Source organism: Podarcis cretensis (assembly GCF_951804945.1).
Source record: "Podarcis cretensis genome assembly, chromosome: 13".
Classification (NCBI taxonomy): Eukaryota; Metazoa; Chordata; class Lepidosauria; order Squamata; family Lacertidae; genus Podarcis; species Podarcis cretensis.
In genome coordinates, this window is record NC_137182.1 from 2,099,820 (window position 1) to 2,116,884 (window position 17,065).

General features: G+C 45.9%; 1 protein-coding gene and 1 long non-coding RNA gene across 2 annotated transcripts; one reads left to right on the top strand and one right to left on the bottom strand.

Moving 5' to 3' along the window:
* The first annotated feature begins 7,724 nt into the window (after nucleotides 1–7,724).
* LOC307201094 lies at nucleotides 7,725–11,994 on the top strand. The gene is made up of 2 exons (XR_013832524.1): nucleotides 7,725–11,436; nucleotides 11,816–11,994. It is a non-coding gene; the product is annotated as an uncharacterized lncRNA (long non-coding RNA).
* A 561-nt stretch (nucleotides 11,995–12,555) lies between these two features.
* On the bottom strand, nucleotides 12,556–16,944 carry ISCU (iron-sulfur cluster assembly enzyme). The gene is made up of 5 exons (XM_079950105.1): nucleotides 16,787–16,944; nucleotides 15,106–15,219; nucleotides 14,845–14,955; nucleotides 14,137–14,215; nucleotides 12,556–13,381 (listed from the first exon to the last, which is right to left on the bottom strand). The coding sequence occupies exons 1-5, from the start codon at nucleotides 16,883–16,885 to the stop codon at nucleotides 13,284–13,286; spliced, it is 501 nt and encodes a 166-aa protein (XP_079806231.1). The 5' UTR covers nucleotides 16,886–16,944; the 3' UTR covers nucleotides 12,556–13,283.
* Nucleotides 16,945–17,065: the final 121 nt, after the last annotated feature.

Consider the following 17,065-nt stretch of genomic DNA (forward strand, 5'->3'; position numbering starts at 1 on the left):
CACCATCGTGATTCAAAATGGCATCCAATTGTTACCAACCATATACGGAAACCTGCTCCTCAGGAGCCATCAGGCAGAATTTGGTTATAATATATTACAAGGTATCTAAATGCCTAGTGCACATTAAATATTCTAAAATATACAGTAGATACAACAAAATATTTTCAATGCCATCACCAAAATTGGCAGGATCTGGCAGGGACCAGACAATTTTGCTTGGGAGGGTGAGAGCCTGATCACACCCCTTAATTGGGTGTTAGCCACCCCTAGTTTAGGGGTCAAACAAATTATATAGGTAAGAATTGGCCACTGATCTAAATCTATATAACACAAAATCTTTTATTTTTATTTTTAAAAAAGACAGTAAATAGCTGGGAAAGCTTCAAAACCTGTCCAGTTCTGGCTAAACTGAAGTCTGGTATTAGTAGATGGGGAGAAAAAACCCCTAACCATTCTGTGAGAGAAGCGTTGGGAGCCATTTACGAAGCTCTCTGGTCACTGGCAATTTGGGTAGTTCCCATGCACAGCTGGTCCTTCCTTTGCCACATCTTCTGGTCTGTGGCCAGATAGTTTGCTTAGGAACAGAGGAAGCTGCTGTAGACAGAATCAGACCACTGGCCCACCTAACACAGTTACAGTATTCTCTCCTGGCAGCAGCTTGCCAGGATTACAGGTCAGGTTGCTCCCAGTCCCACCCAAAGATGGTGCCAGAGATGGAACCCAGGACCTTGTGAGAGCGAAGCAGATGCTCTGCCCCAGAGCCAGGCCCCTTCCCCAAAGCCCCAGGCACTTTCTGGGGTCAGCAAAATGGCACCTCAGCTGGTGATGAAAATACTGCACAAGAAGTGCTTTCTGTTTTTAAAAAATTGATGCTGATGCAAAGTTACTTACTATTAATTAATGGGGTTTTTTTAAATTAGCCACTGTCCCTCTCCCAAAAGGGAAACTCAAAGCGACATACAAATAATCAAAAATTCGCAATAGTTGGAACCATGGAACTCACTCCCACAGGAGCCAGTGATGATCACCAACTTGGATGGTTCTTATGACCACAATAAACCAAAATGGCTTGGCCTCCATAGCTGGAGTCAGGCCCCTCATGTGCAGGTTGAACAGAGTTTCAAACTCCCACCTTTGGCAGCAAAATGTAAAGCATAGGAATCAGGCTGTAAAATATTGTTTTGAGCAAGTCCAGCTATGAAATAAGCTGGCTCCCCCCTTCTAACCCACCTAACAAAGAATCAGGCAACAACCTGGGAAGTAAGTTTAAAAAGATTTACTTACTTATACTCATGCATTGGTTCACAGCAATGGCAGCAGTCAAAACTATGCAGGCAACATACTTATATCTACAGCTTCAGGGATGCGGAGCAAGTGGAGGCATGTCTGTATCCAATGGTGGTCAAAGGAAGAGAGAGGGGAACCACAAGTACTGTATGCTCCAAGGGGAAATGACATCATGCAGAGGCCTGTCTACCAGTTGTATTTCTATGGTCTCAGCAATACTGCAATGTGGCTCTGTGGACTTGGCCCCTTCTCATGCTAACTAGCAAGAATATGCCTTTGTTAAGTTGGCTGCTAATCTCCCACAAAAGCAGATAGTGCAGAGCATGCCATAAACAGGGAGACACCACTGAGATGGGAAGTTATAATAGTTCCTCCATGTTCATCCGCAGTGTATCTTAGAATAGCCACTGGGGAGCCATGAATGCCACTGGATATGGGCTGCTGGGAAGAAGCTAGGGCTGCTTCCTTGCTGTCCAGCTTGTGGCCTTCCAAGAGGCATCTGGTGGACTGGGAAGCCAAAGGGGCCATATCCACACTCTACACAACAGCAATATGATGCCCCTTTAGCCAGTCATGGCTTCCCCCAAAGAATTCTGGGAACTGTAGTTTGTTGAGGGTGCTGAGAGTTGTGAGGAGACCCCAGTTCTCTTCTCAGAGCTACAATTCCCAGAGCTCCCTGGGAAGAGGATTTGACCGTTAAACCAAACTTACAGTCCCCCTTAGTTCTCAGCAGGACCATTTGGCTCAATTTTGTGGACACGCTCCATCAGTTTCATATAGGAAGGAGCAATGGGCATAGGAAGCAATGCACCTCTCAGGTTCTTTTGCTCTAATGTTGTTTATTTTCCCGGTATGATTCTTATAATGTTTTAAGCAATTATTATTGATTTTTAAACAAATAAAAGAACCATTAAACACTTATCCAGCAGTACATTTAATGCTGTTTGTTCTACCCATTGACTTTATACATAAGCTTACACATTCAGTATTCAAACCTACTACTTAACTTTACTTCTTGCAGGGCAGCAGCTGAAGAAGGAGCAAAAAGGGTTTTCTCGTGTGTGTGTTTCTTTGTGGCTGATTAGCTGCTCTCCCTGTGCAAAGGTCAGAGGGGGCAGGGTTTCTGTTGAGGCAGGTGATTAGCTGTGGGAGCAGCTTATCAGAGCTTGCAGGGCAGCGGTTTGATCCATCTTTTAGATTTAGGGGAGCTAGTCTCAAACGTTTGTTGGGGGAGACCTAGGTTTTTTTGGGGGGGGGAGTTATTTGTCCTGTCTTCACGCTTTTTATGATGGAGGACCGCTGTAGCCACCCCCAACGACACGTTCTCAAGATAGAGAGTGAGGGAACAGCTGCAGTCACCTGCGGTTCCTGCACAATGTTTGCCATCTTGCCAAAGGTTGCAGGCAGCTTTACCTGCAGCAATTGCATGTTGATTGCCCTCTTAGAAGACGAAGTCCAGCAACTGGAGGAATGTGTAGCTACGCTCCAAAGAATTAGAGAGCTGGAGCTCTTCTTGGAAGCAACAGAGCACACCGTCTCCACCAAAGAGGAGACAGGGGACTCCCCTGAGAAGGAGGCTAGTTCACCAACACAGGAGCCAGATATATGGAGAAACATGACTCAAAGAAGTAGGAGGCCCAGGGTTCGCTCTGATTGTTTAGAAATACACAATCGCTTTGAGGTCCTCTCCCCTAGCATGGAAGACGAAGAGCAGACTCCATTTGAGGATCTCTCCCTCATTACAATCGATCAGGTATATGAAGACGAGCAGCAAAGTCAGTCCTCAGGGAATGTGCAGGCGACCTTGGAACGGACAGCTCACGGAAGAACCCCGACCAAACCTAAGAGGAGGCGTGTAGTGGTGATAGGGGATTCCCTACTGAGGGGAACAGAAGCAGTGATCTGTGGGCCTGACAAGATGTCTCGGGAAGTGTGCTGTCTCCCCGGGCTAAGATCCAAGATGTAACTGAACGACTACAAGGAATCATAAAACCCACTGACAAATACCCCTTCCTCTTGGTTCTTGGTTCATGTGGGAACCAATGACACTGCAAGCAATAGCCTCCAGAAGATCAAAAGAGACTATGAGGCTCTGGGCAGGAAATTGAAGCAATTAAATGCACAAATTGTCATCTCATCTGTCCTCCCAGTTGAACGACGTGGCCCAGGGAGAGAGAGAAAAATAGTGGAAGTGAACAGCTGGCTTCGCAAATGGTGTAAACAGGAACGGTTTGGATTCTTAGATCACGGACTGCAGTTTCTTGAAGATGGACTTCTGGCAAACGATGGGCTGCACCTCACAACGGTTGGGAGGAATGTTTTTGCCAAAAATCTCAGAAACCTCATCAGGAGGGCTTTAAACTGACTAATGTGGGGGAGGAAGACAGTGCTCCTGAAGGTAGGAGTCTATCAATTGATGAAGATGATCATCCAAATGTCATAGACCAAATGGAGCAAACAGCACGCAGACCTAGTGGTGGGAGGGAAAAATCCTTAAATAAGAGACACGGGGGAATGATTAATGGACTTCAATGTCTGTACACTAATGCGCAAAGCATGGGAAATAAACAAGATGAGCTTGAGCTCTTGGTACAGCAAACTAAATATGACATAATAGGCATCACTGAAACCTGGTGGGATAAGTCCCACGATTGGAATGTAATAATGGAGGGATACAGTCTATTTCAGAGAAACAGACCAGACAAGAAAGGAGGAGGAGTGGCGTTATATGTCATTGATGTGTATACCTGTGAAGAGATCCAAGATTTAGAACCTCAAAGCCAAAGTGAGAGCATTTGGGTCAAAATTATGGGAGAGAAGAATAACAGTGACCTCATTGTGGGAGTTTACTATAGATCCCCAAGCCAAACAGAGGACATAGATGATGCCTTCCTGGAACAGATGGCCAAGCATGCAAAAGGAAGGGAGATAGTAGTAATGGGGGACTTCAATTACCCGGATATTTGTTGGATGTCAAACTCAGCCAAGAGCATAAGGTCAAACAGATTCCTCACTGGTCTTGCAGACAACTTCGTTGTCCAGAAAGTGGGAGAAGCAACGAGAGGAACAGCCATTTTAGATCTGGTCCTAACCAGTGTTGATGACCTGGTTAGTGGGGTAGAAGTGGAAGGATCATTAGGTGCGAGTGATCATGCTCTTCTGAAGTTTACTATACAGTGGAAAGGAGCAGCCAAGCATACTAGGACTCAATTTCTTGACTTTAAGAAAGCCGACTTCATAAAACTTAGGGAAGTGCTGGGTGAGATCCCATGGACAGTAATACTAAAAGGAAAGGGAGTTCATGATGGCTGGGAGTTTGTTAAGAGGGAGATAGTAAAAGCACAACTTCAGGCAATACCAATGAGACGGAAACATGGAAGGTGCCTAAAGAAGCCAGGGTGGCTATCTAAAGAACTTTTAACTGAGTTAAGATTAAAAAAGGATGTGTACAAAAAATGGAAAAGGGGGGAAACCACCAAAGAGGAATTCAAACAAATAGCCAGCACGTGTAGACACAAAGTCAGAAAAGCTAAAGCACAGAATGAACTCAGGCTTGCTAGAGAGGTTAAAAGCAACAAAAAAGGCTTTTATGGGTATGTTCGTAGCAAAAGGAAGAACAAAGAAACAGTGGGGCCACTCAGAGGAGAAGATGGTGAAATGCAAACAGGGGACACAGAAAGGGCTGAACTCCTCAATGCCTTCTTTGCCTCAGTCTTCTCCGATAAAGAAAACAGTGCCCGACCTGAAGAATTTGGAGCAAATGATTCAGCAGAGGAAACACAGCCCAGAATAACTAAGGAGATAGTACAAGAATACTTGGCTAGTTTAGATGTATTCAAGTCTCCAGGGCCAGATGAACTGCATCCAAGAGTATTAAAAGAACTGGCAGATGTGATCTCAGAACCACTGGCAGTCATCTTTGAGAATTCATAGAATCATAGAATCATAGAGTTGGAAGAGACCACAAGGGCCATCGAGTCCAACCCCCTGAGAACAGGTGAAGTCCCGGCAGACTGGAAGAGGGCAAATGTTGTTCCTATTTTCAAAAAGGGGAAAAGAGAGGACCCAAATAATTACCACCCAGTCAGTCTGACATCAATACCAGGGAAGATTCTGGAGCAGATCATTAAGCAAACAGTCTGTGAGCACCTAGAAAGGAATACTGTGATCACCAATAAGTAAGTCATGTCAGACTAATCTGATCTCGTTTTTTGACAGAATTACAAGCCTGGTAGATGAAGGGAACGCAGTGGATGTAGCCTACCTTGCTTTCAGCAAGGCATTTGACAAGGTGCCCCATGATATTCTTGTAAAGAAGCTGGTAAAATGCGGTCTTGACTATGCTACCACTCAGTGGATTTGTAACTGGCTGACTGACCGAACCCAAAGGGTGCTCATCTTTTTTTTCTTTTTTTTTAATTCTTTTTTATTAAGTTTCATTTACAACACAAACAGAAAAAAAAGGAAACAAAAAAAAAACTACACCAACAACGAAAAAAACAAAATAAAGAAAAGAGTACATAGAAAAAAGAAAGAACAAAAAAACTAATGCATATAACAAATTTGAGTGCATGTTTAAAATACACCGACTGACTTCCTTCCCTGTTGAATTCGGGTTTCTGATATTAAAAACTTCATTTTTTACAGCTGGTATTGGATTGTTAGATCATACATCGTAAGTTTTATAACAGACCTGTTATAGTTGGTAGGTTTTTATAATTACCTTCAATATAGACCATGAATTTATTCCAATCATCCTTTAACTTTGTATTTTTTTGATTTCTAATTCTTTGCGTCATTTTTGCCAACTCAACAAATTCAAATAATTTTGTTTGCCAATCCTTCACCGTTGGTATATTTGTACCTTTCCAATTTTGTGCAATTAGCATTCTGGCCGCTGCTGTCGAATATTGAAACAAGGTTTTGTCTTCTTTCCTAATTTCTTCTCCAATAATACCTAGTAAGAAGGCCTCTGGTTTTTTAGGGAATGTGTATCTAAATATTTTTTTTAACTCATTATATATCAAATTCCAATTTTTTTTTATCTCCTCACACCTCCACCACATATGTATAAAATTGCCTTCTTTTATTTTGCATTTCCAGCAGGCCTTACTTTCGGTCTTATACATCTTGCTTAGTTTTTCTGGTGTGATATACCACCTATAAATCATCTTCTCTAAGTTTTCTCTAATTGCAACACTTGCCGTGAATTTCATTCCCTCATTCCATAATTTTGACCATTTTTCATATTCTATGTTGTGCCCCAGATCTATCGCCCATTTGACCATTACCTCCTTAATTTCCTCATCTTTTGTGTCCCATTCCAGTAAAATATCATACATTTTAGAGAGTAATTTAGTTTTGCTTTCGATTATTTCAATCTGAAATCTGGTTTTCTTTTCATTCATTCCAATTTTTTTATCTTCTGTCCATATTGCGTTTATCTGATGATATTGTAGCCAGCCTGTTAATTTTCCTTTCAGCTCTTCATACGGTCTTAGTTTCCAACTGTCTTCAGATCTTATTAAAAGGTCTTCATATGTCAATCTTTGCTCTTCCATATTTATTTTTTTGATTGTTAGGATGCTCATCAATGGTTCCTCTTCATCCTGGAGAAGAGTAACTAGTGGGGTGCCACAGGGTTCTGTCTTGGGCCCGGTCTTATTCAACATCTTTATCAACGACTTGGATGATGGACTCAAGGGCATCCTGATCAAATTTGCAGATGACACCAAACTGGGAGGGGTGGCTAACACCCCAGAGGACAGGATCACACTTCAAAACGACCTTGACAGATTAGAGAACTGGGCCAAAACAAACAAGATGAATTTTAACAGGGAGAAATGTAAAGTATTGCACTTGGGCAAAAAAAATGAGAGGCACAAATACAAGATGGGTGACACCTGGCTTGAGAGCAGTACATGTGAAAAGGATCTAGGAGTCTTGGTTGACCACAAACTTGACATGAGCCAACAGTGTGACGCGGCAGCTAAAAAAGCCAATGCAATTCTGGGCTGCATCAATAGGAGTATAGCATCTAGATCAAGGGAAGTAGTAGTGCCACTGTATTCTGCTCTGGTCAGACCTCACCTGGAGTACTGTGTCCAGTTCTGGGCACCAAAGTTCAAGAAGGACACTGACAAACTGGAACGTGTCCAGAGGAGGGCAACCAAAATGGTCAAAGGCCTGGAAATGATGCCTTATGAGGAACGGCTAAGGGAGCTGGGCATGTTTAGCCTGGAGAAGAGGAGGTTAAGGGGTGATATGATAGCCATGTTCAAATATATAAAAGGATGTCACATAGAGGAGGGAGAAAGGTTGTTTTCTGCTGCTCCAGAGAAGCGGACACGGAGCAATGGTTCCAAACTACAAGGAAGAAGATTCCACCTAAACATTAGGAAGAACTTCCTGACAGTAAGAGCTGTTCAACAGTGGAATCTGCTGCCAAGGAGTGTGGTGGAGTCTCCTTCTTTGGAGGTCTTTAAGCAGAGGCTTGACAACCATATGTCAGGAGTGCTCTGATGGTGTTTCCTGCTTGGCAGGGGGTTGGACTCGATGGCCCTTGTGGTCTCTTCCAACTCTATGATTCTCCACTGAGAAAATTGAGTGGTTGGGGTAACAAGGTCTTGATTTTGGTCATTAACACAGTTCAAGAAAGGGGTCCACCTTTCTTGGAAGGTGTCTCTTTTTGTTATGCCTTTAATTGCCCTCCTGTGTCTGCCGAGATGCTCAGACATTGCTGTATCCCAAATATTATTTTCCCATATCTTCAGGGGTATTTCAGTCTTGTTCTTGCATTGCTGAGCTATCGCTAATCTTGTTGTGGTCAGTAAGAAGTCTGTTGGTTTTCTGTCGTGCAAAATGGAGCCCCTCCATGTCCAAAGATATTAGGGCTAAGGCAGGATTTGGAGAAAGAGGTTGGCTTGTAATTATAGATATAATGGGGTATTTGCTGCTCCAAAATTTTTTAACATGGGGGCATTCTCACTCAACGTGAATGGATGAACCATGTTTTCCACAACCCTTTCAAGGTATGGGGGAGAGGGAGGGATTCATTTTTGCCAGCCTGACCGGTGTCCAGTGCCATTGGAAGATGACCTTGAGCGAGGCCTCCTGTAAGCGAGCAGAGATGGTTTTCATGGGGTGGTGGGGGTCCAGATTCCTTCTTATTTGTGATCTTTGTTTGGGTGGCCTAAATCTGATCCCCATACAATCCGAAGGCCTCTAGCACCCCCACTTCATGATCAAATAGTTGTATATTAGGGAAGTAGCACCCTTCAGGATTTAAACAAGGCAAGTGTGTGTAGGCCCTCTCCCCTGTGCTCCAAATGAAGAATGAGCCTGAGATACCTGACACCAGGTAATGATTTCTTTTAATTCATCCTTTAAAAATAGACAAAAACTACTACAGTGGTACCTCGGAACTTGAATGGCTGTTCTTGAACGTTTTGGTTCCCAAATGCCAAAAACCAGGAAGTGCTCCAGTTTTCTAACGATCCTTGGAAAACTAATGTCCAACTTTGAAACTCGAACGTTTCAGAAGTCGAACGGTCTTCCAGAACAGATTCTGTTCAAGTTCTGAGGTACCACTGTACTTGTATTCACTTTTTTCTTTTTAGCAATCCATCTGAACACACATGCTTTTATTATGCATTTTTATGCAGAGGCATAAAAAGTAGAATCCTTTTTAAAGTAATGTCCCCTGATTATCTACAGGTGATTCCTACTCACCATAGGTGAACACGCAAGTGGGTGCTTTCAGTCGAAATGACAGAATTCATGATCTGCCACCTTCCCTTTTAAATTGCAAATTTCTGGAACACCCCACAGAATGAAGATGACTGTTCAAAATACAGGCCATGTTTCAATATCCACTCAAGGGAGTGAGATTATTCTTTGCATTTGAGATCCCTGTTAAGCTTTGGACGCTTCTGCCACTGTGCAGACCAGCCACGTGTCATTGCCTGCACGCCCTTTGTGAGATCTGCATATCTTCTTGCTCCCTCCAGTTTCTGAAATAGTAATGGAAGGCTGGATTTCCCCCAACTCCTTTCCAGCCTCTCTTCCCCAGCGCCTGCATGTCTCAGTGCCACATCTGGAAGGGGGCGGGGAAGCTGTCATGAAATCTATTTCTCTCCTGGGATTAAAGGAGGAAATAGCCAGCATATTTGTGCAAAAAGGCAAAAGCTGAGAGGCCCTAATGCTGGTTTTTCTGGTGCCTTGGCCGCTCTGTGGGCTAAGGGGAAGCATTATCAGTGGGCCTTTTGGAGAGGCTTCTGATAACAGGAGAGAACGCCAGGAAGTCAAGCCTCTCGTACTCAGCCATTTTTTGAGAGGTGTTTTTCTGGCCACCTCCAGAAGGCAGGTGAAGGGCTTGAATTTTCAGACAAGAGAAGAGCACTGTTCTCCAACTTGGGAAATGCACAACTAAGCAAGACATGCAGTGCTGTTGCAAAGGTTTGCATCCAGCAAATTAAACACAATATTGAATCTTGTGCTGCTGTTTTCGGGAGGGCTATGTATGTAGATGGATCAAAACAGCTGCCTGCTTTTGGGGGCTCTCCATAAGGATGTGGCTATGGGGGGCATCACAGGAAGCTCCTGCACTACATTATTTGCTACACCCCGGAGAAGAGTCCGGTCGCTAGACATGAGCTGTGCTGGACACAAAAAGCAGCCTTGTTCTTTAGCTCAGCACTGGGAGGGGGCAGAGCTGCCCTGCCCTTCTGATTTTGCCCCTTTTGGGACATCTTGACTTTCCCTCAAGAACCAGATGCTTTTAAAATCTAAACATTTCAGATGTGTTTTTTTTATATATATATAAACCCCCCTTTCCTGCATTTGAGGAGCGACACATTGGCAACAGGAATAGTTTTACAGCCTGCAAGTCTGTCTTATGGTGCACAGCTGCTGTTATAAACCACGATGCTGGAGCAGCTGTAGAGACATTTCAGTTAGAAACCTGAGCTACTAATAAATTATTTGACGTGCCACAGACCTCCAATGAGAGAGCAACTGCTGCTCAGCATGAACTGGAATACTCGCAAGTCCCTTGCAAAAGTGGCAAGCGTTTCTCACTTGCAGAGGGATGCAAAGCAGAATTGTTGAGGGTATTTATGTACAGCATCCGCTGAAGCTGAGCATTAGAAGATTCGGGATTTAAGAGGGTACTTCATGCAGCAGTTATGCAACTCCCTACGGAACTCCCTCTTGCAGGAAGCAGTGATAACCACAAACTTGGCTGGCTTTAAAAGAGGACTGGATAATTTCATGGGGGGGGGGGGATGGTTACTAGCCCAGATGGCTGTGCTCTGCCTCCATGATCAGAGGAATGCTTCTGAATACCAGTTGCTGGAAAATGCAGGAGAGGGCTCTTACACCCGGTGCCTGCTTGTGGGCTTCCCACTGGCTGGCCACTGTGAGAATAGGAGGCTGGACTAGATGGGCACGCACTGGCCTGGTTCAGCAGCGCTGTTCTTCATGTCTTCTGTTAGTGGGGCTGATTCACACGTGAGTGGACCCACCTCACTGCTGGTGCTGGGCAGCTCTCTGGAGTGTGTAACGCAGGGATTGTCAACCTGGTCCCTTCCGCCCACTAGTGGGTGTTTCAGGATTCTAGGTGGGCGGTAGGGGGTTCTATGGCACAAGCTGAATCCTCCTTCCATCGAGCACTGGGGGGTGGTAAGGAAATTTTACCATCGAAAAAGATGCATTAGTGGGTGGTAGGTATGAAAAGGTTGACTACCCCTGTGTAAAGCAAGGGGAAGTGATTCAATCTGAAATGCTCCCCTGGGACAGGCTGGATATAGTCGGTTGGTTAAGAATATAAGGGGAGCCCTGCAGCAGCAGCAGTAGCAGCAGCAGGGTCAGACATTTGGCAAAGGACAAGATGGCACCCCCATTTCATGCACAGAAGCTGGACTGGCAGTTGAATCTTGTCTGGATGCTGATGATGTCTTTGTGAGACAGCTTAGGGAGCATGGGGCAGGCTGCCCTCAGGGATTTCTTATTGCCACTCCCCATCATGTGCCACCCAAGGCAACCCCTTCCACTAATAAACACACTTCAAGAATCAGTCCAACTGAAACATGACTTTTTCTTTCCTCTCCTATCCACCACCCAGAAACTAAAAAGGGAAGTCTTCTTTAAGTAAAAAGGTAAAGGTAAAGGTACCCCTGCCCGTACGGGCCAGTCTTGACAGACTCTGGGGTTGTGCGCCCATCTCACTTAAGAGGCCAGGGGCCAGCGCTGTCCGGAGACACTTTCCGGGTCACGTGGCCAGCGTGACATCGCTGCTCTGGCGAGCCAGAGCCGCACACGGAAACACCGTTTACCTTCCCGCTGGTAAGCGGTCCCTATTTATCTACTTGTACCCGGAGGTGCTTTCGAACTGCTAGGTTGGCAGGCGCTGGGACCGAGCAGCGGGAGCGCACCCCGCCGCAGGGATTCGAACCGCCGACCTTTCGATTGGCAAGTCCTAGGCGCTGAGGCTTTAACCCACAGCGCCACCTGCGTCCCCTTCTTTAAGTACTAGTTCATTAAACCTTTTTTATTTTTTCAGGTTGCTTTGGTTGTAAATCAGCCAAGGAACCTGGAAATGTAGTTCTGACCTGTCACTATTCCTGAAGCTAAGGGCTGTGTAAAAAAACCCCAACTGAGTTCTTCTGGGCAATAGCACCCCCTCCCATAGCTCCGGGGGGGGGGGGGGGAATAAATGCAGATTTTGCTAAGAATACACCCCTCACATTGGTGAAGGACTTTTTGCCTTTCTTACTGAGAAACTGAGCTATCTTGTCCTTCTAAGCAATGCTGTTCTCTAATGGGGCTGATTGCTTTTCAAGGCTGTTTCAAAGAGCACAGGGCTGGCATTTTCCAAAGATGATGAGCAAATCTCCTGAGTGTCGGTTGCTGGGGAGCAAGAGGACTGTGGCCTACATTCCCTACTTTTAGAAGGGCCATACAAGCAATCGGCAGCAAAATGTCACTGTGTATTCTCCCAAAAGGAGCGACTCTACAGGGTCCCAGCCAGCCATTCCCACCAAGGAAGGCACCACAGTCTTCCCTCCCCCTCAGTTTGTTTTGTCTCTTCCCACTGTCACTCTATGTTGCATCCTCCACACCCACCCACCCTTGCCACCCCAAGCAGGCTGATACCTCTCTCTTATTTCTCTGTGGTCTGGCTGAATACTGTTGTGCCAAATAAGGCATTTATACAAATTCCTCTTCTAAATTCAGCCTGAAATTTGCTAGGAAGAAACACACAATTCATTGAGCCAGAGCACAGCATATATTATCTCTATATATTTCTACATAGCATACACTGTACATAAAATAAATCTGAAACTTGTGCATAAACTGTCTGATCACACAATCCTTTTCTTTAAAACCCAAACTAGGGAATAAGGATAGGAACATGGTTGTTTCTGCCTTAATCTGCTGTTGGGGTAAATCTCCTCCCTCCCGGCTAGAAGAACATGCTGCTGGCAACGGGAAGGGAGATTCTTGCTGCCTCATCTGCGGAAACAGCAGGAGAGGAACTTCTACCTTCTTTAGTCCCCAAAGATATCTAGAGTGGGCTCAATTTCCCTTCCTGTGGGGAGAGTTACAGGTCCCTGACTGTTCTCTCGTACCAGGCAGCTTTGCCCGAAGCAGAGATGGGGCTGCTCCTTGCAACAGCGGGCCATGCCCTAGCAAACACGTAGGCAATTGCCTCCTACACACTGAAAGCTGGAACGATTACTTATAGCAAAATTCTCACACTGAAATCACAAGAAGGTTCTTCTCTTTCCACCCACATGTGGAAGGAAAACAGAAAAGCTGGTAGCAAAGATGATCAAGGCGACTGCCCTGAGGTGGTTCCAATGCAGCCTGACATCGTGCATGCTTCCAAAATGCACTAAGGTGATTTGTTGGCTCCTTGCTGTAATTGCCCTGCTAAATTACAATTGGTTGTCGCGGGACAGGCCTCCAGGCCTTTTGACACGCAGCACCTCCTTCTAGACCATGCTTGCATTTTTTCCTGGCTCACTGCTCTTCGGCCCCTGCTTCAACTTGTAATCTGCTAAGGCAGCCCTGATGGCATCTTCTGCCAGCACTAAGGGAGGAAGAACACAAGTGAAATATTACACTGGTTTAACAGCGGAAGTCGAATAAGCAAAATAATTTCAATCCCGAGTGCCAAGGACTCTGGGAGAAGAGCCGTGCTTCTGGCTCTCTCCTGCAACTCAGCAGGCCAATTCACTTCCTTGGCAGTAAGCCCCCACATTCACCTTGGGGTGACCTTTAGGCATTTCTAAAGCGAAGGAGAGATTTCCTTTGTGCCCAGATTTCTGAGTTTTGAGGGGTGATCTTAGGCCAGTTTATGACTTAGCATGGGCATAGCACTTGTGCACAAATCAGTTCACTTGCCTTCTCAGCATTCTTTACAACAGCCCCATAAAGATAAGCCAATATTATTCTCAGTGCCTCAACCCTGACTCCCTTTCCAACAGCCTTCCACTGAGTTTAATGGCAGGAGCTGTAACAGGAACATCCTGGTTCAGTCTATCACAACACTAGCTCCAGAACTAATTTCCAGCTTCCCAAGGTTGGAGTACTTGTAGCTGTACAGCTATTGTTGAATTACAACTCTCCTTAGCACCAATCAGGCATATGCCCTTCTATTCTAGCTCTTCACTTTCTCTAAGAACATACCAACTACATAGAAGGCATCGCTGTAAAAGAACTTCACTTATATCCACCTTTTTTGTTCATGATTGACTATTTGCATTTGGGGCCTTGTGGTGCTTCCTTCCAACAACTTGTCTGCAAAGAGTTTCAATGGTAACAAAGGACAAAAAAGTTACTTACTGGAGCAGTGCAATTTTACTGGAGGAAGGCAGAGCTCTTTAGCAATGTCTGTGTTTTTGATCTTCAAGGCTTCATCAACCTGAAACATACAAAAATTACTATTTAGCCTTCCATTTCATACCATGGACTTAGGCACACAGGACTACTGTCTTGCACTACCAGACTTCAGGTCTATCTAGCTCAGTATTGCTTAGAATAACTGGCAGTGGTTCTTTCAGAGAAGGTTTCTTCCCAGTCCTACCTGGAGAAGCTGAGGATTGAACCTAATACTTTCCGAACACAAAACAGGTGCGTAACCCACAGCTTTTCCATAGCAACAGCTGCTAACTGCTCCACAGACACAATTTCATTTTCTATCGCCAGATGGAATATCTGCTGGAAGCAGTATGCTTCTGAAATTCAGCTGCTGGGAACTGGTAAGAAGAAGGGGGCTGCTGCTGCAATCACATCCTGTCTGCAGGCTTCACAGAATCATCTGGCTGATCACTGAGAACAGGATGCTGGACTAAAAGGACTTTTGGTCTGATCCAGCTCCAGGCCTCCACAACTGACTTCCACATTATTAGACTCTTAGGATGATGCATGCAAAATCTACCCTCCCTGGACTGGAAACAACTTTCTTCAAGCAGCCTAAGAGATGGTAATGCAGCATGAAAGGTTTTTTTCCAAAACAAAGCCAAGGTATATATTGACAGGCATCAGACTTACCGTCTTGCCCTTCACCCATTCAGTAGCCAAGGAACTTGAAGCGATTGCTGACCCGCAGCCAAATGTCTTGAACCTGGCATCTGTTATCTTTCCATTTTCATCTACTTCAACCTGAGGACATTTTCAAGAGAGTGACTAAGCATTGCATTGAAACGAAAGAGACACTTCTCTTGCTCACGATCACAGAGAATAGAGGGTGAGAGACTGAAAGAGGCTTTATTGTCTCACAGCCTTTGGTGCCTCAAGGCAGCACTAACTTACTTGCAGCTTCATGACGTCCCCACAGGCTGGTGCTCCCACAAGGCCAGTCCCAACATTCTTTGCGTTCTTATCCAGGGAACCAACATTTCGTGGGTTCTCATAGTGATCAACAACCTGGAATTCAAAAGCAAAGGTTTGATGTGCATCTTCAGGGGACAAAGGTGAATCCTTGAACAAGATAATCATCCTGGACCCTTGCAACTCTGCAACTATTCTTAGGGCTATTCACGTATCATTTAATGGAGTCGCAAAGTCTCTGACTGCCACCTACTGGAGACATTTCTTGACTGAGCCCTAGACATCAGGGGTGTCTATCTTTGGATTTTCTGCATCATCACACAGGTGGCTGGACAAGGCAGCCTACAGGGATCCTTCCAATTGTTGATTTCTGCCACTCTGTCCAGCACAACTTAAAGAGATCCCCAAGAAATGACTAAAACTTATCCCAGTCTCATAAAATATCTGTCAAGGGGAGGGGGAGTGTCTGCAATGCCCTGTGTACACAACCTTGTAGTCAAAGTGCTCCTCCACATTATGGGCAGGAGAAGGAAACAGCATGGCCCTTTGAACCCAGCAGGGAATATACTGGTGCACAGTATCTAGCCAGTACTCTAACATTCTAAGCCAGCTGTCTGCAAACCCCCACCACTGTGCACCGTTTCCTGCCTCTCCTTCTGTGCCTCCTTTTGGTATACCACCCTTCATATACCGGCTCTCTGACTATGTTAGCCCTGTTCCTTCTGCATCCTTCCTCCTTCCCTCCATGAATCACAGCAACTCCCACAGCTTATGATTACCGTTAATCATTCCTAGAGCACATGGATTTCCCTAAGCATTGTACACAAGAGCAGGGCAGTCCCTGCCTGCAGGCTAACAATCTAGAAGCCATGATACAAAATGGAAAAGGGGTGAGAGTAAAAAAGGGCAACCTCAGTCACCAACTTCTCTATCTACCCACAATGCAGCCCCTGCCCCACTGCGAGGCCTTTCCCCATGCCTCCCTCTGACCACCAGCTATTTGTTAAAGGTCACCACTCAATTTATTATTATTTTTTTGAAAATGAAGTGTCTTCATTATTTATACTAATTAACTCCTCCCAGACATCTATTCTGCTTGAGCCCACTAAACTGTCCCCTCCCCAAATCTGTGCAGGCTTCCCTTCTCACCCTCTTTCTGGTGTTCCACTCAGTTTCCAGCCACCCTTGTTGTATCAGCCCCAGGTCTACAAAGATCCCCAATCCTACCTTAGTCCCCCAAATCCTTATCACATCCCCTCTCCAACCCCCCCAGGTTACCCCCAACACCCCTTATGACCCCCATACCTGCGCAGCGTTCCCTTACACCCCCTTGTGATGTCCCCCATAATCCAGCTACCCGTTTAGAATGACAGCCGCTGCCTTATAGAATCACGGAGCTGCAGAGCGGAAGGGGCCCTCCAAGGGTCCTCGAGTCTGTCCTCCTGCGATGCAGGAGGCGTGACAGCTGAGGAATCCCTGACAGGTGGCCGCCTGGCCTCTGCTTCTCAAAACCCTCCAGAGAAGGAGACCAGGCAAGGGTCTGCCACCTTCTGAGGGACCCCCCCCCCCGAAAACCCCTGTTCTGCTGGGTCCTCCCCCCTCGCCCGCCTTTCTCCTGCGACCCTCAAAGCCCCCCTGGAGTGAGCCAGCCCCCGTCCCCTACCTTCTCGTGGTATCCCGCGGCGAGGGGAGCCTGGGCCGGCCCAGGCCTCAGGAGAGCCGCCGCCGCCCGCTGCGCAACGCTCGCCCTCAGCGCCGCCATCTTGTCTGCTGGAGGAGGACTGCGACGCAGGAGACAAGGACGGCGCGAGATTGTGACGCCACGCCTGCAGCGCCAGGTGAGGCCACAGCGCCCTGCTGAGGGCAAAACGAAACGGGCGTCATTAGCCACGCCCTCCGGGAGGAATAAACTTAACCCGCCCGGGGAGGGAATTAACCTGTT

Bases quoted from the DNA above. Each gene is read 5' to 3' on its own strand.
- ISCU (XM_079950105.1), bottom strand. From the start codon at position 16,885: ATGGCGGCGCTGAGGGCGAGCGTTGCGCAGCGGGCGGCGGCGGCTCTC. The intron at 14,216-14,844 runs GTAAGTCTGATG...TGTATGTTTCAG, and splicing joins AATGGGTGAAGGGCAAGACG to GTTGATGAAGCCTTGAAGAT. The intron at 13,382-14,136 runs GTAAGTAACTTT...TTCCTCCCTTAG, and splicing joins AGTAAAATTGCACTGCTCCA to TGCTGGCAGAAGATGCCATC.